The sequence below is a fragment of the Podarcis muralis genome, chromosome 13 (genome assembly GCF_964188315.1).
Source record: "Podarcis muralis chromosome 13, rPodMur119.hap1.1, whole genome shotgun sequence".
Taxonomy (NCBI): Eukaryota; Metazoa; Chordata; class Lepidosauria; order Squamata; family Lacertidae; genus Podarcis; species Podarcis muralis.
In genome coordinates, this window is record NC_135667.1 from 49,123,550 (window position 1) to 49,146,027 (window position 22,478).

At 47.9% G+C, this 22,478-nt stretch overlaps 1 protein-coding gene and 1 pseudogene across 1 annotated transcript; one reads left to right on the forward strand and one right to left on the reverse strand.

Annotated features, from left to right (window-relative positions):
* Positions 1–1,856: 1,856 nt before the first annotated feature.
* LOC114581544 (heat shock protein HSP 90-beta pseudogene) lies at positions 1,857–4,400 on the forward strand (annotated as a pseudogene).
* Positions 4,401–17,382: 12,982 nt separating this feature from the next.
* LOC144325154 (protein O-mannose kinase-like) lies at positions 17,383–20,835 on the reverse strand. The gene is made up of 2 exons (XM_077917581.1): positions 20,492–20,835; positions 17,383–18,631 (listed from the first exon to the last, which is right to left on the reverse strand). The coding sequence occupies exons 1-2, from the start codon at positions 20,771–20,773 to the stop codon at positions 17,861–17,863; spliced, it is 1,053 nt and encodes a 350-aa protein (XP_077773707.1). The 5' UTR covers positions 20,774–20,835; the 3' UTR covers positions 17,383–17,860.
* Between the last annotated feature and the right edge of the window lie 1,643 nt (positions 20,836–22,478).

A 22,478-nucleotide genomic window follows, 5' to 3' on the forward strand; every position in this document is an offset into this window, starting at 1 on the left:
CTTTGGCAGGAGAGTAAAATGCCCTTCTTCCTTTGCAGGGCCGTGGTTTGGAAGTGCCAGTCAGGGCTCCGGCCAAGCAGCAGCCCAGCGGTGCCACGTCCAAAACCAACATCAGCAGGTATGCTGTGCCCTTCTGTGGCAGGGGTGGGGCAGTCTGAGGATGGCACGGCCGGTGTGCTGGGCTATTGCCTCATAAGAAAAGGTTTTTAATAGAGGGTGAATTGAATGGGTGGAGGGTTGGAGGAGAGGCAGAAAGAAGAGCTCATTCGACCGTGGCTAGGGGGCGCGATCTGGACGGTTCTCCAGGGGCGCAAGATCACTCAGCTACGGCTCTGCGTACAGGAGGCCCTTGACATTTGAGAGCCCAAAGTTGGCCCTTGGTTGGGCACAGTTCCAGGTTGAAACCTGTGGAGGCCCCTAGGCAGTCAAAATATCCCTGGGCTCCTTGCAAATCATATCCTGATACGTTTTTTATTTTAGCAACCAACAATAATTAATAGGCAAAACAAACAGTACTTATTCTGATCCGTTGTTGCCTGGCCCATAGGCCTACTCTGCCCATTGAATAATCTGGCTCTGGTGGAGATCAATCCCAGAATTCTCCCTGTCTCCCCCAATCATACTAACTGAGCTTGTTTCTTCCTTAGGCGAGAGGCCGGCCAGAACAAAGGGGGAAAGGCTCCCAGCTCAGGTAAGTGGAAATGCCCACTGAGTGCCCCATATTTTAGGAATGCTTCCTTCCCTTGTCCCCCATCCTCATGCCCCAGACTGGGGCTAGCATGGCAGGGAGCCAGGCGCCTGCTCATGTTTCTTTTTTCTTTGCAGTGTGGGAGCCTTTCCCCAACACATATTTTGTTCTGGCGAAATCCCTGGAGAGGCGTGGCGAACATCAGGTACGAGGGCAGAGGGAATGAAGGGATCCTTGTGAAACATGTTTTGGGAGTCCCACCTGTGGCTTCCATTCTCATGCGATGTCCTTCTTCCTCCACAGGGCCACGCCTCCAGGGATGAGGCTCCAGCGCCGGCTCCCGGAATGAACCAAGCAACATCCCGGCGGTTCCCGGCTGTCGTCCCTCGCGGCGCATCCCCACTGCCCCTCCTCCGTACGGGCATGGCTCCATCCCGGCCCGGTTTGGCACAGAAGCAGCAGCCAAAGTTTCCTCCCATTAAAACAGCTTCTCAGCTGAGGGAGGAGACTTTGGCTGTTGCTTCTGTGCTAGGCCGGTCGGACGCCCGTACGGTGGAGAAGTGGGGAGCCCTTCTAAGATCAGGTAAGTGGAAATGCCCCCTTCTCAGGTCCCCCACCCTCCTGCCCCAGACTGGGGCTAGTGTGGCTGGGAGACAGGAGCCTTCTGATGTCTCTGTTTGTTTTGCAGCGAGGGATAAGTACAGCCATGGAACCGCCGCATTCCTCCGGGAGGGACTGGAGCCCAGACGACGGCCTCTCGCCCCTGAGGTAATGGGACAGGGGGGAGGAGGGGGGCCTTAGGAAACACACAAGGAGGGCCTGCAGGATCAGGCCAAGGGGCCATCTGGTCCACCCTCCTCTTCTCCCAGGGGCCACCCAGATGCCACTGCGAAAGCAGTCAACAGGATTCGACCCCAAGAAGCAGTGCTTCAAAGATCCCTTCTTTCTTGCAGGATCTCGATCGTGCACCGCTGTGGCTGCTGCCCAAGCCTCCCCCCAAAAGACTAGGTAAGAGGAAGGGAACCTTTGCACGGGGCGAGGAGAAGGCTGGGGGCCTTCCTACAGGGGTTGCTTCACTACAGCTCCCATTGTCCTTGACGACTGTCCTTTCCCCCCTTCTTCTTTTTTTAATAAAAAAACACAGGTTGAGGCGAATTCCAGAGCGTTTGGATCTCAGCTGAAGGACTGGAAATCTTTATGCAGGAGATCATTTCCAACGCCTCTGATGCACTGGACAAGATCAGCTATGAGAGTCTGACAGATCCCTCAAAGCTGGAAAGTGGCAAAGAGCTGAAGATAGATATCATTCCCAATCCCCATGATCGCACCCTCACCTTGGTGGACACCGGTATTGGCATGACAAAGGCAGACCTTATCAACATTCTGGGCACCATTGCGAAGTCTGGCACCAAATCCTTCATGGAAGCCTTGCAAGCTGGTGCAGACATCTCCATGATTGGACAGTTCGGTGTGGGCTTTTACTCTGCTTACCTTGTGGCTGAGAAGGTTGTGGTTATCACCAAGCACAACGATGATGAACAGTATGCCTGGGAGTCATCTGCAGGCAGCTGCTTCACTGTCAAAACTGACCATGGCGAACCCATTGTCCGTGGTACCAAAGTGATCTTGCACCTGAAGGAAGGTCAGACTGAATACCTGGAGGAACGTTGCATCAAGGAAGTGGTGAAGAAGCACTCCCAGTTCATCGGCTACCCTATCACCCTCTATCTGGAGAAGGAGCGTGAGAAGGAAATCAGCGACGATGAGGCGGAAAAGGAAAAAGTGGAGAAGGAGGATGAAGAGGCAGCCCCCAAGGATGAGGAGAAGAAGCCCAAGACTGAAGATGTGGGCTCAGATGAAGAGGAGGAAGGTGGCAAGAGCAAGAAGAAGACCAAGAAGAACAAGGAAAAGTACATCGACCAGGAGGAACTGAACAAGACCAAGCCCATCTGGACTCGAAACCCTGATGACATCACTCAGGAGGAGTATGGCGAGTTCTACAAGAGCTTGACTAATGATTGGGAAGACCATCTGGCTGTTAAGCGCTTCTCTGTGGAGGGGCAGTTGGAATTCCGGGCGCTTCTCTTCATCCCACGCCGGGCCCCATTGACCTCTTTGAGAACAAGAAGAAAAAGAACAACATCAAGCTCTATGTGAGGCGCGTCTTCATTATGGACAGCTGTGATGAACTCATCCCAGTGTACCTGAACTTCATCCGGGGTGTAGTGGACTCCGAGGATCTGCCCCTGAACATCTCCCGTGAGATGCTGCAACAAAGCAAGATTCTCAAAGTGATTCGCAAGAACATCGTCAAGAAATGCCTGGAGCTTTTTGCAGAGCTGGCGGAGGACAAAGAAAACTACAAGAAGTTCTACGAGGCCTTCTCCAAAAATCTCAAGCCGGGGATCCATGAGGACTCTACCAACAGGAAATGCCTGTCAGAACTGTTGCGGTACCACACTTCCCACTCCGGCGATGAGATGAATTCCCTCTCCGAATATGTGTCCCGTATGAAGGAAAACCAGGAAAGCATCTCTTACATCACAGGTGAGAGCAAGGAGCAGGTGGCTAACTCTGCCTTTGTGGAGCAAGTGAGGAGACGTGGTTTTGAGGTGGTGTACATGACAGAGCCCATTGATGAGTAGAGCGTCCAGCAGCAGGAGGAATTTGATGGCAAGACCTTGGTGTCCGTCACCAAAGAAGGGCTGGAGCTGCCAGAGGATGAGGACGAGAAGCAGAAGATGGAGGAGAGCAAAGCCAAGTTTGAGAACCTTTGCAAACTCATGAAGGAAATCCTGGAGAAGAAAGTTGACAAGGTGACGGTCTCAAACAGGCTGGTCTCCTGGCCCTGCTGTATTGTCACCAGCACCTATGGCTGGACCGCCAACGTGGAACGTATCATGAAGGCCCAGGCCTTGCGAGACAACTCCACCACGGGCTACATGATGGCCAAGAAGCACCTGGAGATCAATCCTGACCACCCCATTGTAGAGACGCTGCGTCAGAAGGCCGAGGCAGACAAGAACGACAAGGCCGTCAAGGACCTTGTGGCGCTGCTTTTGGAGACAGCACTGCTTTCCTCTGGCTTCTCCTTGGAGGACCCACAGACTCACTCCAACCGTATCTCTAGGATGATCAAGCTGGGACTCGGGATTGAGGAAGATGAGGTTGGTGCTGAAGAGCCTAGTGCCGCTGTCTCTGAAGATATTCCCCCTCTGGAAGGAGACGAGGATGCCTCACGCATGGAGGAGGTGGACTAAAGAGACCTCCCCCTCTGTCTTGCCCCCATCCATTCCCTGCACCATCGCCTTGCTCAGGAAGACTGGCTCCGGCAGGGCTCTGGCAGGCCTTCGTAAGCAGTCTCTCACTACCTTCCTGTACAATTGGTAGCCAGTGTGACAAGGGGTTTCCACACCTATCTGATCTGTCTTTCTGCTGCTCTAGGGGAAAGGGACCGGCCCACTGGTTTTAGGTTTTCCCTCCCCGCATGCGGGTTTTATCCTTTGTCTTCTGGGCCACCAAGCATCCATCCTACCATAGCTGAGGTGAACACAGTGAATGTCCTCCCCACTAATAGAGCAGTGAGTTGACTCCTTGCCTCCCTCCCTCACTGCTGCCCTTTGTCCTCAGAGAGCAGGGACTTGTACTCTTGTTGGCTGTTTGTATTTGGTTTGGTTTTACTGGAATTAAAATAACAAAGAATGTGGTTTACCTTGATGAAAACAAGGCACATTAAATGCTTCCATATATTACTTTCGTCCTGTGTTTACTGTCAGTACAAATGTCTTGTAATGGTCGCCTGTGGCTTCTAAAAGGAGGCCCTCCAACATTTCTCCAGTGAGAATAGGGATGTCCCATTCCATAATGATAATTTTACTATTTATACCCTACCCATCTGATTGGGTTGCCCCAGCCACTCTGGGCAGCTTCCAACATATATAAAAACATAATAAAACATTAAACTTTTTTTTTTTTTTTTAAAAAAACCTTCCCTATACAGGATTGTCTTCAGACAGCTCGGGGGTTGGATAACTCCATAACCTCCAACATCTCTCCAATGAAAATAGAGACATATTAAGGAAAAGTGGGGCATTGTGGGATCAAATCAGAAACCGAGACGGCTTCTCCATATTAGGGATGTTCCTGGAAAATAGGGACACTTGGAGGGTCTGTAAAAGCCATCAGCGTGTAGCAGCAGCCACACCCCAGGAAAGGCTTTGACCAGCCAGCTAAAGCAAGTGAGGGTAACCAATGGTTCTCAAACCCTCAGAGAGTTAATACAGAGACAGGCTCTGGTGGATTGAGCAGAGGAGACCAATTGTGGTTCCAGTGGTCTGCAGGTACTGTACAGGGATGTGAGGGGCAGAGGGGGTTTGTCGGCCTGGCAAGGCAGCCCATCTCAGAGACAAAAAACCTTGATTTTAAATCTCCACTGCATGCATGTATGTGTGTTGCATATATGATGGAAATCTTTAAACGGCTCCCAATACTGGTGTTGCCTCAAATCTAGTTTTATTTTTTTAGGGAGACGTGTCTCCAATTAGTTCTATGCCTCCTACTGATGTGGGTGGTGCTGTGGTCTAAAACCACTGGGACTCTTGGGATTGCCGATCAGAAGGTTGGCGGTTCAAATCCCCGTGACGGGGTGAGCTCCTATTCCTCTGTCCCAGCTCCTGCCAACCTAGCAGTTCAAAAGCACACCAGTGCAAGTAGATAAATGGGTATCAGTGCGGTGGGAAGCTAAATGGCATTTCCGTGTGCTTTGGTTTCCGTCACGGTGTCCCATTGCGCCAGAAGCGGTTTAGTCCTGCTGGCCACATGACCTGGAAAACTCTGTGGACAAAGGCCGGCTCCCTTGGCCTGAAAGTGAGATGAGCACCACAACCCCATAGTTGCCTTTGACTGGACTTAACCATCCAGGGGTCCTTTGCCTTTTTTTCTAATGCCTCCTACTATATCAACTTCCAGTAAAGTTTTCCAGTTTCTGAGGCTCCATCAATTCTTTCCACAGTATGTTCCTCCTATCTCTCAAGAGTGAGGAAGTAATAGAGTTGTGGGGACACGATCCCTTGTTTCTGGATAGTGGGTGAACAACTCTGGGCATTTGTTGTTTGGAATAAATTACATTGTAGATTAGAGGTAGGAATTAATAAATACGTATTATATGTAATTATGCTTCATTCATCCATAATAGCATATACTTAAGGGTATTGCTTAATCTACTTTTGGAAAACCGTAAACAAGCAAAATTGTAAACAGCAAATTAAACACTGACTCATGACTTTTCCACGGTTTTCAACTGGAAAGTTCTCAGGGACAGATTTACAAGAACAATACACTTGCTTCCAACTGCCATACCCGTGTTTCCTTTCCTGAAGGGGGGGGGGGTTGAGTTAAATGATGCAAGGAAACTATAAATATCAGTTAGGCATAATAATACTTCTTTAAACCACACCAAGGAAACACCATAATGTTGTGGGAACCACTAAACAAAGTTTCCTATTTCTTTCACACACACTGTTTGAAACGGTGAACTGAAACTTGACTTACTCGAGTAAATTAGAGTAGAATAGGGCTTAATTTTAGCAAGGTTACAGAGATCATTTTGCCAAAAGAACATCGCTGTTCTCAAGGGAGATCCAGGGAGGAAACAAACCTCCCTCGCAGAGTCATATTCCGGAGCCTCTTTTATTCCTGCGGCACTGAGAATGTCTACATGAGATTAGTTCTTAAGTATAGCAAATGCAGTACAGTATACTAATAGAGTTTAAAATTAAGGATGTGGACCTGTGGGAATTAGAGATATGGCCAAGTAATGTGGCATGTGATAGACTGGTGCAGGAATCGAACAGGGTACCTCTGAGGGATTCTGTGTGACACACACACTGCCAGCTAAGGGCATTTCCACACTTCTGTTTGCCCCATGGTTTCTAGACATGTTTCTAGGCAAGCAGTTTTCTGCTTTCCCCCTTGCCATCTTCCTTTCTAGGGAGCTCTTTAGCTCTAAACTGGAGCAAACATCCATCTGGAGAAAACCCGAATGGCCATTTGTTCCAAATGAGCACTAAAGAGCTGTGGGGTTTTTTTCCTGGGAGGAAAGCCCTAAGAGACAAAAGAAGCGTGAGAAAAGTGAAATCTCTGGAAATGAAAAAAGGAATCAAAGCAGTAACAACAAAGAAGTTTCCTAAATTCACTCAGACATTACCATTCACGTGGTTGTGCCATCCAAAACAGAATGGTACTGCCATCGCCGGATTTACATATAAGCTTAACAAGCTATAGCTTAGGGCCCCACTCTCTTGGGGGCCCCCAAAAAATTAAAGGAAAAAAACCTGGACATGCATTTCCAAAATATAAGATAAAAAAACAAATTAAATAAAACCTACATACAGCAACAGTGTTTTGTATTGTGTAGGTCCATAAAATACCATATAGCATATATTCAACACAAAAAACAGTGACAATTTGTTGTTGACAAACGACAGCTGGACATATAAAGGGCCCCATTATCTTCAAGAGCTTAGGGCCTCATCAAACCTAAATCCAGCCCTAGGTACAGCTATTAGCCCTGAAATCCTGCCCTAAATCTAAACCTAAACCTAAATCCAGCCCTGGGTACAGCTATTAGCCCTGAACATGGAACCTTCCGGGGAGGAAAGGATTGCTGATTTCTTGCCCTGCTTGTATACTTCCCCAAAGCATTCTCCGCTGGAAAGACGACGTTCTAGACCAGGGATTACTATTGTTATTTGTTGAATTTATATATCGCCCTATACCTGGAGGTCTCAGGGCGGTTCTGTGCTGTCTGGGACTGGTCAGAGTATTGATCTGGACAGTACCACACTGGCTACCCCTACCTCAGTGGACCTTTGATCTGAGGATCAGGGGTCAGCAAACTTTTTCAGCAGGGGACCAGTCCACTGTCCCTCAGACCTTGTGGGGGGCCGGACTATATTTTGAAAAAAAATAATGAATGAATTCCTATGCCCCACAAATAACCCAGAGATGCATTTTAAATAAAAGCACACATTCTACTCATGTGAAAACATGCTGATTCCTGGACCGTCCGCGGGCTGGATTTAGAAAGCAGTTGGGCCGGATCCATAGCTGTCAACTTACAGATTTGAAAATAAGGGACCGGCAGACTCGAAAATAAGGGATCAGCAGCCGAAATAAGGGATTTTGCTTAGCTTATGCAGAAATCCGCCACTGATGGAGCCATGCTGCTTTGGCTGCGACTGACTGTGTTTTGCGGGGGTTGGACTAGATGATCCTAAGGGTCTACAACTCCGACCAAAGTAGAGTGGCAGACAAAACTGATGAACGACGTCGAGCTGGCAAAGCTTACAGGCAGAATTAGAAACCAGGAAGATGACCTCTTTAATAAAGAATGGGGAAAGTTTATCATTTATTTGAAATGCTATTGTAAAGAGTTACATACATTGGTAGGATTGACAGAAAACTTGTAGTGAAAATTTGAACTATGGATGGACAAATGATTTATAAAAATAGAGTTATGAAAGGGATGCAGAGGGGGAAATCACTACATTAAGATGCTGCACTGATTGGAGGGTATGCTAAGCAGCACGTTGGGGCTGCCGTCGTCCTGGTGCGAGGAGTTCCATCGGCCCTTCCCTGACCAAGAGAGAGGGAGAGAGACTCTCGCCCATGCTGCCCACAAGCCCGGCATGAGGCGGTTGCGGCGGCGACGCGGCAGCTGAAGCGCTGCCCTTCTGCATCCCTCCCCATCCCCTCCTCTTCCTCCTCCCTCAGGCCACCTCCTCAGCCACCACTGCCCCCTCCGGCTTCCCCTGGCAGCGCGGTGGAAGTCTCGCAAGAGAGGGGCTGCCTGCTCGCCCGCCGCCACCCGTCTCCTCATGTGGCAGCTCGCGCGCATGCTCTCTCTCACGGCGGAGGACCCTGAGCCGCTGCTTCCCTCCCTAGCCGAGCAAGCATGAAACCCGGGAAATTTAAGGGACATCATCAATCTGGGACAGCAGCGGGAAACGGCGCTGGGATAAGGGAGTTTCCCGCCAAATAAGGGACGGTTGACAGCTATGGCGCACCGACCCCTCTCGCTCTCCAGGCTTCAGGAAGCTATCAGCAAGCCTGGGGAGCCCACGGGAGTTCCTGCCGGGCTCCCTAGGCTGCGAATAGCAGCCTGCTTGCCCGGAGCGCGGGGCGCACTGAAGCAGAGCGCCCCGCACTTCAGGCAGACATCGGCCAGCCCCACAAGCTCGGGGGACAGCGGGGAGGCGCAGCGCCGCCATCCCGCTGTTCCTCGACCTGGTTTGGATTCCCTGACCTGGTTTTGGGGGGGAAATAAAGGGGGGGAAATTTCCTTTATTTCCCCCCCAAAAAACTAGGTGCGTCCTATGGGCCGGTGCGTCCTATGGGACGAAAAATACGGTAATTACTAAAGAAGGTGGTCAAAATGACCTGACCTAAAATGATGGAATACTTCCATGTTGCCGAACTAACAGGGAGGATAAGAGGAGATATGGTACCAAAAGTGAATAAGGAGTGGGCTATCTTTAATGAATACATCAAAATTTATGTGGGAAAAGTAGAATTTCTGACAGATACTGAGTGAATCCAGAAAATGATTAGAGTGAAAGGAGAGTAAAGTTAAGAGAAAAGAAGAGATTAAAGAAATAATGAAATGCGTTTAAGCTAGTTGGAAAATAAAGTAGCGTAACAAGAACGGCTGGAAGTCAAGTCACTTGGTGGGTGTCCGTGTGGGGTAGGTATGTAGGTATGTATGTATAGTGTAGGTAGGTATTATATAGAGCATAGCTGTCAGATTTGAAAATAAGGGACCAGCAACCTCGAAAATAAGGGATCAGTTGTCAAAATAAGGGATTTTCCAGGCACAGGTGTGTTCAACTTCTGAGCCCCTCCGAGCCAAAGGCAGAAAGCCCAGCCAGCAGCCAAACGAAGCCTCAAGCGGTGGTTCCCACAGCGCAGCAACCCGGCAAAGGGGATGCAGCAAGGAAAATGAGCGTCACTTCTCCGCTGGGAAGCGCTGAGCAAAGGCGAGTCCCCAGGCAACGCGGCCGATTTGATCGGCACAAGGCATGCAAGCTCCACCCCCCAGTCGTTCTTAGATTCCTTATTGGGTGAGCAACGCAGCCAAGCAACACAGTTGGAGCCTCCCTCCTCCCTGGCCGGCAGGGAGGGAGGGAGAGGAGCTGCTTCCTTTGAAACCCGGGAAATTTAAGGGACATCATCAATAAGGGACAGCAGCGGGACACGGCACTGGGATAAGGGACTTTCCCGCCACATAAGGGACGGTTGACAGCTATGATATAGAGTAATGTAGGTAAGTTTTATGTTATGAAAATTAGGTAGTGTGTTGTGTACGTGTATTGTGTAAATGTATATGTATGTGTTTTATATGTTAAAAAATTAAAAAAACAACAACCTGACGGACGTTGTCTTCAGTCTTCCAACTAAACTCATGCCTTCTTGTTACTCATGATGATCCAGGAAAGTTCTACGGGCACCCTTTCAATTCAACCCAGCTCCTTTTATCCCTGAGGTTCTAGAAGCCTGGTGAAATTATTTGGCCATCCCCTTTACCCTTACACCTCCTTAGGAAGGAGTGTGTGGCTATGGCACTAGTCCATGGTGCCATGAACCATAGTTTATTAACATAAAGAGCATTAACTCCTGTATCCCATGGAATAGGAGGGACGTGGGTGGCGCTGTGGTCTAAACCACTGAGCCTCTTGGGCTTGCCAATCAGAAGGTCAGCGGTTCGAATCCCCGCGATGGGGTGAACTCCCGTTGCTCGGTCCCTGCTCCTGCCAACCTAGCAGTTCAAAAGCACATCAAAGTCCAAGTAGATAAATAGGTACTGCTCTGGTGGGAAGTTAAACAGTGTTTCCGTGCGCTGCTCTGGTTCACCAGAAGCGGCTTAGTCAAGCTGGCCACATGACCCAGAAGCTGTGCGCCAGCTCCTTCTGCCAATAAAGCGAGATGAGTGCCGCAACCCCAGAGTCATCCGCGACTAGTCAGGGGTCCCTTTACCTTTACCTTATCCCGTGGAATAAGTTCACCCTGGGTAAGAAGGAAAAGCTAGACCTCAACAGCCACCTTAATAAAGCTGTGTATCTCCTTATTGGCAGACTGAACCCCATGTTCTGAAATCTATGGGCAAAAGCAGTAGGCACCATTGGAGAGTTTCATGTGACGTATTCACTGTGGCCCTACAAAGGAACTTGCATCAAGACAAGAGTTCCCCTTTTCAGATTCTGTGAAGTGAACCAACAGGTGGGTACTTAATTTGTTCCGGAGGTCCGTACTTAACCTGAAACTTTACTTAACCTGAAGCACCACTTTAGCTAATGGGGCCTCCTGCTGCCGCCGTGCTGCCGGAGCACGATTTCTGTTCTCATCCTGAAGCAAAGTTCTTAACCTGAAGCACTATTTCTGGGTTAGCGGAGTTTGTAACCTGAAGCGTATGTAACCTGAAGCGTATGTAACCTGAGGTACCACTGTATGGGGAAATGGTGTGTGTGTCCCTTTGTGTATCAGGGTCACGGCTGACGTTTTGTTTCCAAAACATACAGGGAGCCTCTATAGATACAAGATCTATCAATGACTATTCATCAAATAGCTAAAGAGAACTTCCTGAATGAGAGGCAGAAATCCTATGAAAACCAGTTGATGTGGGGCAAACGATGGGAAAGGGCCAGCATCTTCACATCCTGGTTATGGGCTTTCCAGGGGCATCTAATTGGCCACTGCTGGAAGATGCTGGACTAGGTAAAACCTTTGGGATGATCCAGCAGAACTCTTCTCACTTTTTCTCCCTCTCCCAGCACACTGCTATTCTGTACATTGTGCCCCAGTGTCTGCAACAATAGGACCAAGCTACCATTAAGGGACGCGGGTGGCGCTGTGGGTTAAACCACAGAGCCAAGGACTTGCCGATCAGAAGGTCGGCGGTTCTAATCCCCGCAACGGGGTGAGCTTCCATTGTTCGGTCCCTGCTCCTGCCCACCTAGCAGTTCAAAAGCAGTCAAAGTGCAAGTGGATAAAAAGGTACCACTCCGGCGCAAAGGTAAACGGCGTTTCCGTGTGCTGCTCTGGTTTGCCAGAAGCGGCTTAGTCCTGCTGGCCACATGACCCGGAAGCTGTACACCGGCTCCCTCGGCCAATAAAGTGAGCACCGCAACCCCAGAGTCGTTTGTGACTGGACTTAACTGTCAGGGGTCCCTTTACCTTTACCTTTACCGTTAACAATATTTACCACTTACCCATGTGGTCAGTGCCCTTCAATGACTTCTTTTTCCAGTAAGCCAACTTCACTGGTAACACTGGTGGGAAACACTAGGTTTATTCTCTCAGCCACCACACACATACAAACGCACCTGCCTTTAAGCCATTGTTTGATAGTAAAGTCTATTTTACAGTTTATGCTCTGTGACCATTGATACCCTACTCATGTTCAGGTTTCGCTTCACCAAGAAATGGATAAAGTGATTTTGGAGATAGAAACCACAGGAAGTTTGCATACGTTCTACTGTCTGCTGTCATCTAGTGTTCCTGCAGGGTATCTCAGGCAATTCTGTAAATCAGAGCTAGGGCAATGTGCCTTCAGACAGTAAGTCATCATTTTGATAGGTTCATCTCATTGGGTTGCTGAAACATTAAGAAGTCTGCTACTATAGATGGGCGGGACCAATTGTGCTGATTGCCACCTGATTGCCATCCCCAATGCCAGCCAGTTAACAATTGTCTGTAATAATAATAATAATAATAATAATAATAATAATAATAATAATTTATTATTTATACCCCACCCATCTGGCGGAGTTTCCCCAGCCACTCTGGGTGGCTCCCAATCAAATGTTAAAAACAGTACAGCATTAAATATTAAAAACTTCCCTGAACAGGGCTGCCTTCAGATGTCTTTTAAAGATAGGATAACTGCTTATTTCCTTCACATCTGAAGGGAGGGTGTTCCACAAGGTGGGCGCCACTACCGAGAAGGCCCTCTGCCTGGTTCCCTGTAACCTCACTTCTCGCAATGAGGGAACCACCAGAAGGCCCTGGGAGATGGACCTCAGTGTCCGAGCAGAACGTTGGAGGTGGAGACGCTCCTTCAGGTATACAGGGCTGAGGCCATTTAGGGCTTTAAAGGTCAGCACCAACACTTTGAATTGTGCTCAGAAACGTACTGGGAAGCTGTAAAGCGCCCACACGATTGATCCACACATTACAGCAGCGACATGATATGAACCCATGGAGAAACAACTCCCATTCAGCTTCTGTAAAGTCAAAAACAAGTGGAAGAAATGGAGGCAGTGAGAGATTTTACTTTCTTGGGCTCCATGATCACTGCAGATGGTGACAGCAGCCACGAAATTAAAAGATGCCTGCTTCTTGGGAGAAAAGCAATGACAAACCTAGGCAGCATCTTAAAAAGCAGAGACATCACCTTGCCAACAAAGTTCCGTATAGTAAAAGCCATGGTTTTCCCAGTAGTGATGTATGGAAGTGAGAGCTGGACCATAAAGAAGGCTGATCGCCAAAGAATTGATGCTTTTGAATTATGGTGCTGGAGGAGACTCTTGAGAGTCCCATGGACTGCAAGAAGATCAAACCTCTCCATTCTGAAGGAAATCAGTCCTGAGTGCTCACTGGAAGGACAGATCCTGAAGCTGAGACTCCAATACTTTGGCCATCTCATGAGAAGAGAAGACTCCCTGGAAAAGACCCTGATGTTGGGAAAGATGGAGGGCACAAGGAGAAGGGGACGACAGAGGACGAGATGGTTGGACAGTGTTCTCAAAGCTACCAGCATGAGTTTGACCAAACTGCGGGAGGCAGTGGAAGACAGGAGTGCCTGGCGTGCTCTGGTCCATGGGGTCACGAAGAGTCGGACACGACTAAACGACTAAACAACAACAACAAAGTCAAAAACGGACAGGGGTGGAGGCCAAGAGGTTTCTCTCCAGATGTTATTGAACTTTAATTTCTAGAAGGAAAACTCTGATCCGAAACCTCAGCTGCCTTGCGGGACATCTTCAGAAGAAGAAACAGGTGAACCCTACACAAATCCAGAGTGGAATCCCTAAGACGGTTGAATGGTGTCTTGCACACCTCCCTCCGTCAACTCCTGCAGCCAAGCTGCTGCCAAACATATTCCTTTCCTTTCCTTTGGACCACATCAACAAGGCTGAGAGTCTGTTGTCTGGGCAGCTCAGGACCTCCACACACACTGCCCAAGCCTGCACCCCACACTACACTTGGGGGTAGCTAACAGAGGGATCTGAGTCCACCCCCACACTCCATGTCTCTTATAAAGGTACCCCTGCCCATACGGGCCAGTCTTGACAGACTCTAGGGTTGTGCGCCCATCTCACTTAAGAGGCCGGGGGCCAGCGCTGTCCGGAGACACTTCCGGGTCACGTGGCCAGCGTGACATCGCTGCTCTGGCGAGCCAGAGCCGCACACGGAACGCCGTTTACCTTCCCGCTAGTAAGCGGTCCCTATTTATCTACTTGCACCCGGAGGTGCTTTCGAACTGCTAGGTTGGCAGGCGCTGGGACCGAACAACGGGAGCGCACCCCGCCGCGGGGATTCGAACCGCCGACCTTTCGATCAGCAAGCCCTAGGCGCTGAGGCTTTTACCCACAGCGCCACCCGCGTCCCATGTCTCTTATAAATAATAATAAATTTTTATTTATACCCCACCCTTCCCGGTTCAGAAACCTGGGCTCAGGGCGGCTAGCAACAAATGTAAAACACTTAATTGATGCAACAAAAAACAGCATAAAATACAGTATAAAATGTGAATAACAATAAATTCAGAATTCAAAAATCAATTTAGGGGGGAAGTCCATCCAATAAACATTAGATGATCACCAGGGCTAGCTGGCTAAAATAGTCCTATTTGGGCCAGCGAGGAGACCAGGGGAGAATTAGCTGTGGGATCCCACAGCAGGTAATCTTCATAAAAAGGGGAGGGGGAGGGAAGGAAGGGGAATAAAAGATCAGGCTAAGTTTAAATTGAAAGCCAGGTGGAATAGCTCTGTCTTACAGGCCCTGCGGAAGGAAGTTAAATCCTGCAGGGCCCTGGTCTCATGGGACAGAGCATTCCACCAGGTCGGAGCCATCACTGAGAAGGCCCTGGCCCTGGTGGAGGATACTCCAACTTCCTTAGGGCCCGGGACCTCTAAACTATGATTATTCATGGACCTTAAGGTCCTCTGCGGGGCATACCAGGAGAAGCGGTCCCGTAAATACAAGGGCCCTAAGCCAACAGCGGATGCCAAAAAGATCAGTGTTTAAAAGCTGTAGTTTGGCACAGGCGTTCACAAGCTTTGAAGTTACTCAGGACTCAAAACTTTGCATTCCCATACCTAGAAACAATGGTCCCAGAAAAATGACATCTGACCTATTTTGTGTATATCAAACTTCTAACCCGTAGGTAACACCCCAGAGGGGGTCTAGGGGGTCGGCTGATAGTATGAAATAATGGAATTATCCTGGCCTGTTGCTCCATCCAGAAATTCCCATTGTGGGGGCCCAGACAGCTATAAAGGACCCTGCCTTTAGACCCCAAATTTGGCTCATTTCTTCCGTTTGTATAAGGCGGAACTTTCTATCATTCTGGCAAACATATGCGTTTGCCCATAGGATGCCTCCAAACTTGCATTTGCTTCAAGGATGGGGAGGAAGTGCAGATATCTGTCGGATCAGCTGGTGGGGGGGGGTGCTTGCTTAACCTGTCTCACACCCACCAGTTCTCCCCTGCAAATGGATTCCTTGCCCACCGCCCCCAGTGGGCTCATTCCAAGTTACAGAGCACTGTGTGTATCGTATTTTTCGCTCCATTAGACGCACCTAGTTTTCAGAGCCAGTGTGATGTAGTGGTTAAGAGCGGTAGTCTCGTAATCTGGGGAACCGGGTTCACGTCTCCGCTCCTCCACATGCAGCTGCTGGGTGACCTTGGGCCAGTCACACTTCTCTGAAGTCTCTCAGCCCCACTCACCTCACAGAGTGTTTGTTGTGGGGGAGGAAGGGAAAGGCGAATGTTAGCCGCCTTGAGACTCCTTAAAGGGAGTGAAAGGCGGGATATCAAATCCAAATCCAAACAAGGGGAAAAAAATATTCTGAACGAAACAGTGGATGTATGATTTTTGTGGTTCATGCTGTGGCCACAGACATGATATGTGATTTGATGGTGAGTTTGGGGTAGCTCAATGCAAAAATCCTGAGAATCCATATGCTTTTACCTCCCCCCTCCCAGGCAGCCTCCTTTATCACTAGCGTCCCTTATCTCCCTGCCAATCAGATGCTCAGTGGCTTCGTTTCAACCCCCCCTTCCCTCTTGTTTGCCTTAGCGTCTTTTCCTTAGCTGGAGCAGTTTTTTGCTCCTCCTTTTCTTCTAGTTTCTCTCCTCATTGCATGTTTTAGTATTCCTGTCGCCCTCCCAGGCAGCCTCCTTTATCACTAGCGTCCCTTATCTCCCTGCCGATCAGCTGCTCAGCGGCTTTGTTTCAACACACCCAACCCTCTTTCTTAAAAAAAAAAAGCATGATCTGCTTTTTGCCCCTGGGCAATTCGGCTCCAGGGACCACACAATCGCTCCATCAGAAGCACAGACATTTCCCCTTACTTTTTAGGAGGAAAACAGTACGTCTTACGGGGCGAAAAATACGGTCTTTGAAGGAGGGGGTCCTTTTCAAGAAAGCACAGCCAGCTATTGCTTACTCCTACATTAGCATTAAAAGGGACTGGGAACCTGGTGTTTGCTTTGTAGCATCTAACATGCCTTCCCTGTGTGAACAGCACTGCTTGCTCAGGACACGGCAGTCATCTGTGAACCCATAACTTACTCCTGCACTAACCACAACTAGATACAAAAGTACAAGTTTGCCTCACTTCCTGATTCTGCTAGCTCTATATAAACTATTTGCCTATGTGTATTGATAACAAGAAACTGTACAAGCTGTACTCAGGACCACCTTAATGTTAGGTTGGATGGAATTAGCTTCCAAGGAGCAATTTTGTTATGCTGGAGGAGATGGGGGTAAATAGGAGTCGAGAAATGCTGAAAGGGAGGGGAGAAGAAAAGCAAAGTAGGCCATAATTCGAAGAGAACAAAAACTGTTGGAAAACAGTCTGGGGTGCCACTGCAGCCCATGAACTCTGTGCGTCCTCCGGTATGCGCAGCTCTGGAAATGGCATTTCCCTTCTTCTCCAGCGTGCTTCAGTGACATATATCAAATGATATATGCACACTAATCTTCTAGCATAACACAGCCAGAAGCGTGAGAGATCATAGAACTAATCTACGTATTTATTTACACACTATGTACAGACAAAGGAGTCATGGCGACCTCTCTCTCCAGCTCCGAGAGAAGAACAGGAACAAGTAAAAGCAAAAGTACAGTACAAGAGTACATACACCAGAAGAGATAAGACTGTCTTCCGTTCCCACACTCTTCCCAGACAGGCATGTGATTTACACAAATCTCATCTGGAGCATCAGAGGCGTGAAATACTAACACTTCTATTCAGTGGCGTAGCGTGGGTTGTCAGCACCCGGGGCAAGGCAAGTAATTTGCGCCCCTAACCTGTGGATTTGCGCCCCCTAACCAATGGATTTGCCCTAACCCCAGATGTTGCGCCCGGTGCGGCCGGCCCCCCCTGCACCCCCCACGCTACGCCACTGCTTCTATTACATCTCCTGTCATATGCAGTGGTACCTCGGGTTAAGTACTTAATTCGTTCTGGAGGTCCGTTCTTAACCTGAAATTGTTCTTAACCTGAAGCACCACTTTAGCTAATGAGGCCTCCTGCCGCCGCCGGAGCACGATTTCTGTTCTCATCCTGAAGCAAAGATCTTAATCCGAGGTAGTATTTCTGGGTTAGCGGAGTCTGTAACCTGAAGCGTATGTAACCCGAGGTACCACTGTAGCTACATCTATCCTGCCTATGCCAACTTGATTTAGGAAGAAATACTCATTCAGAAATTTACCACACACAACATATACTATTCCCCTCCCCCCAATTTGTCACAGAAGGTGCAATCGGGAGTCATTTTTAAGAAGCCATTTTAGAGTTTTTCTAATTATCCTTATGTTTCCATGTACTTCTCAGATCAGGAAGAGTCAAATGTGCTAAATATGTACCAAGGCATGTGTGTGTGTTTTATAACATGTCCCTTCTCCTTGGCATAACTGTTTCTCTCACAAGCGACGCTAGCACTTTCTTGTATGTGTCCAAAACAGTCTGAGCAGAAGGTCTTTCAGCTGGGCTCCTTTTGCAGGCCCCGTGGATGTCAAAGAGGTGGAACCTGACAAGATCGCTCCCATCGACATCCCCCAAGATAAAATTGGAAACATCGGGGATTTTCCATATATCTGCCATTTCATCATAAGGAGGCATGAGGCTGTCTTCAAAGGCCATTTCATTTCCATGAGGCCAAAGCTGTTCTGGAGCGACAAAGTCACCCTGAAGTTCCCGATGGCCACATTTGATCAGTTGACCAGCATTCTTGTCTACAAGAGGCAAAGCATCCAAGTCATTCACAATAACATGGAAGCTGCTGGTCAGCAAGTACTGAGAAAGAACTTTATCCAAGTCGCTGGAGTCACACATCACAAGGGTGCCCAGGGGACTGTTGTGCAAGTAATGGAGGATGCTCACGTAATCGATGGCAAGCAGGAACCTGACGTGCCACGTGTTGAAGCTCTTGTACTTTGGAAGGTTCAAGATCTCGTTCAGATTCTTCAGAGAGCCGAATGGGTGGTACTCCGTAAGAACGGTGAACTCCTCCTCACAATAGCCAATCAGCTTGACCACATGTCTGCTTTGTAGAGATTTCAGCATCTGTAAGCCATGAATGAAGTCCTCTTGAAGTTCCGGCACAGTTAACCGGGAAAGGGCGACTTTGTTTTCCTTCCACTCAGAAAGGAAGACCTAGAACAAGGAGAACAATGTTCAAACTTTGGAGATCCAAACTCTGAAATGCAGTTTGTAAAAGCCAAGCTGTTTTTCAATATGGGGGACAACAGTTTAGTCTTGACAAACGCAAATCCAACCCTATGTGTTAAACACACACACACACAAGAACAAAACACATGAATAGATACAAGGTCTATGCCACAACAAAGCAAGTTATGTCACAGCAAATATCTGAAAATCGGTAATGTTTACAAATCCCAGAGTGTCTGGAAATAGAGAGGTGAATATGTACAGTCACTCAAATGTAACTGTGAACATTCACTTGGTGTTGTGCTCCTGCAACATGAGGAAACACAGTGGTACCTTGGTTTGATACGTCTTACAACACGTCAAACCCGGAAGTACGTGTCCCAGTTTGCAACCTTTTTTTGGATTACAACCCATTTTTTCGGATTACAAACAAAAAAATTTTGTAGGCCCCATTGGCGAAAGTGCACCTTGGGTTACAACCTGTTTTGGTTTACAAACGGATCTCCGGAACAGATTATGGTTGTAAACCAAGGTACCACTTTAGATATATATTTCTAGATGTAGATTCAGCTGGGATTGTCAGCATCCACATATAAACAATGACAGATTTAAGATTCACTGAAACATACATCAAAGCCACTCACATCCATCACCTTCCTTCCCTCAGTTGTTCATGGTAAGTTTCCCTTTTATGACCCTCGTTACAGCTCTGAGTTAATTCGGTCAGGTGTCAAATTCAGGCAAGTGGGATATTTGACCAGTTCTGTCAAGTGGCCATTGCCCAAGCTTGTCTTTCTTCAGAATCCACTGCAAGTAAGGAAGCGTCTCCTCTGGCCTCCTTCGGAAGATTTTGCTTGACATCTGAGGTGGCCCAGGCGGAACGAACATACAGCATCCTCAGTTTAGAGGCTTGTCAACTATACCCCCACTGGGTGTGTCCATGGAGTAGAGAAGACCTCTTAAATCCTTTAAGTCCTCCCTCCCTTGTTACTCTCTTTTGCTACAGGATTCAGGTTCCATTCAGGCAAGCCCAAACACCCCTCCTCTTTCCCTTGCTACCTCCAGTTCACCCTGGAATTGTCCCCTCTTTGTGCCTTCCCCACCTTTCCAGTCCTTTCTCCCTTTGGACCCTCCTTTCCCTGTTATTCTGCTCTCCTTCTCTGTCTGTCCACCTTTCCTTCTCCGCCATTTTCATGGCGTCAGCTGCAGTTTATATGCAGCAACGTGAACACCTTGCTCTTTCCCTACTTCTCAGCTGAGATGTAAGGTAAAGGTAAAGGGACCCCTGACCCCTGTTAGGTCCAGTCGTGGCCGACTCTGGGGTTGCGGCGCTCATCTCGCTTTATTGGCCGAGGGAGCCGGCGTACCGGGTCATGTGGCCAGCATGACTAAGCCGCTTCTTCTTCCTGCCGGAGTGGTACCTATTTATCTACTTGCACTTTGACGTGCTTTCGAACTGCTAGGTTGGCAGAAGCTGGGACCGGACAACAGGAGCTCACCCTGGTGTGCGGATTCGAACCGCCGACCTTCTGATCGGCAAGTCCTAGGCTCTGTGGTTTAACCCACAGCGCTACCCGTGTCCCCAGCTGAGATGTAGTGTGCCTCTAAGCTACTTCCTGGCTGGCATGTGAGCTCTGAGCAGCTGCCTCCTCTTCAGGAGAACGCAGCCCGCCAGAACCAGTCTGCATGCCCCCACGGCTGGAGCCTAACAATCCTATCAGCCTTTCTCCCAGCTGACAATGTCATTTAGAACTTTTTCTGAAGCGTATGTCTGGTACGAAAAAAGGTGAATGGCAAATTTACAACATTTTTTATTATATTCAAGATTCATTATTATAAACCAACCCTTTTCACAGCTCCTTCACCAATGCGTTTCAGTTTGCGGACTTCTCTTTTCAGCGTTTCACAAAACAACCATGGTGAGCAGTTCTTCACTGTTCCTAATCTGAAGTAACCGTGCTGACAAGAGTCATGTTCAACGTCGGCCTGTCCATAGGAAGGATATACGTAGCTGAAATATTGATACAGCAGCAAGTTCACAAGCAGCACAGCCAAAATCAGATACAAGACGGGAGGGATCAGCTTTTGCGTAAGATCAGTTTTCGTATCGTACGATTTTTTCTCCATGTTGTAACAGTCATCTTTCAGATTTTCTGCAAGACATTAGAGTTATAAATTGTTACTTTAATTTAGCAATTCTGGGGGAGGGGTAGTTCTTGGGGCAGGGGGAGATTCCAACACAGTCAAACTCTCCTAACTTTACGTAGCAAAACTACAAACAGGCATTTTTGAGTGAATTGCCAAAAGTCAGATTTTTGCTGAAATTGTGACCCCGGAGCTTAGGGATTTTTTCAAAAAAACCATTTCCCACCGGTTAAGTTGCTGAGGGCTGATTTCTTTTCCTGTGACAAAAAGCCTTTTGTTTCGATTGCCAAAGCTTTCAGGGGAGCATTTGCAAGCGTTTGGCACCATTTTTGAGTGAATTGCCCAAAGTCAGATTTTTGCTGAAATTGTGAACCCGGAGCTTAGGGATTTTTTCAAAAAAATCTTTTTCCGCCGGTTAAGTTGTCGAGGGCTGATTTCTTCTCCTGTGATAAAAACCCTTCTGTTCCGCCTGCAAAACCTTTAAGGGGAACATTTGCAAACGTTTGGCACCATTTTTGAGAGAATTGATAAAAGTCAGATTTTTGCTGAAATTGTGTCCTTGGTGCTTAGGGATTTTTTCAAAAAAATCTTTTCCCTCCAATTAAGTTGTTGAGGGCTGATTTCTTGTCCTGTGATAAAAGGCCTTCTGTTTCGCCAGCCAAAGCTTTCAGGGGAGCATTTGCAAGCGTTTGGCACCATTTTTGAGTGAATTGCCAAAAGTCAGATTTTTGCTGAAATTGTGACCCTGGGGCTTAGGGATTTTTTCAAAAAATTATTTTCCGCCGGTTAAGTTGCTGAGGGCTGATTTCTTTTCCTGTGATAAAAAGCCTTCTGTTTCGACTGCCAAAGCTTTCAGGGGGGTATTTGCAAGGGTTTGGTACCATTTTTGAGTGAATTGCCAAAAGTCAAATTTTTTCTGAAATTGTGACCCTGGGGCTTAGGGATTTTTTCAAAAAAATCTGTTTCCGCAGGTCAAGTTGTGGGGGGTTGATTTCTTTTCCTGTGACAAAATGCCTTCTGTTTCAACTGCCAAAGCTTTCAGAGGAGCATTTGCAAGCGTTTGACACCATTTTTGAGTGAATTGGCAAAAGTCAGATTTTTGCTGAAATTGTGACACCAGGGCTTAGGGATTTTTTCAAAAAATTATTTGCAGCCGGCTAAGTTGCTGAGGGCTGATTTCTTTTCCTATGATAAAAAGCCTTCTGTTTCGACTGCCAGAGCTTTCAAGGGAGCATTTGCAAGCATTTGGCACCATTTTTGAGTGAATTGCCAAAAGTCAGATTTTTGCTGAAATTGTGACCCCGGGGCTTAGGGATTTTTTTTCAAAAAATCATTTTCCGCTGGTTAAGTTGCTGAGGGCTGATTTCTTTTCTCGTGACAAAAAGGCTTCTGTTTCGACTGCCAAATCTTTCAGGGGAGCATTTGCAAGCGTTTGGCACCATTTTTGAGTGAATTGCCAAAAGTCAGATTTTTGCTGAAATTGTGACCCCGGGGTATAGGGATTTTTTCAAAAAATCATTTTCCGCTGGTTAAGTTGCTGAGGGCTGATTTCTTTTCCCGTGACAAAAAGGCTTCTGTTTTGACTGCCAAATCTTTCAGGGAAGCATTTGCAAGCGTTTGGCACCATTTTTGAGTGAATTGCCAAAAGTCAGATTTTTGCTGAAATTGTGACCCCGGGGCTTAGGGA

Coding starts and splice junctions, on each gene's coding strand:
- LOC144325154 (XM_077917581.1), bottom strand. CDS start 20,773: ATGGAGAAAAAATCGTACGATACGAAAACTGATCTTACGCAAAAGCTG. Junction 18,632..20,491: donor GTGAAGGAGCTGTGAAAAGG/GTTGGTTTATAA, acceptor TCCTTGTTCTAG/GTCTTCCTTTCTGAGTGGAA.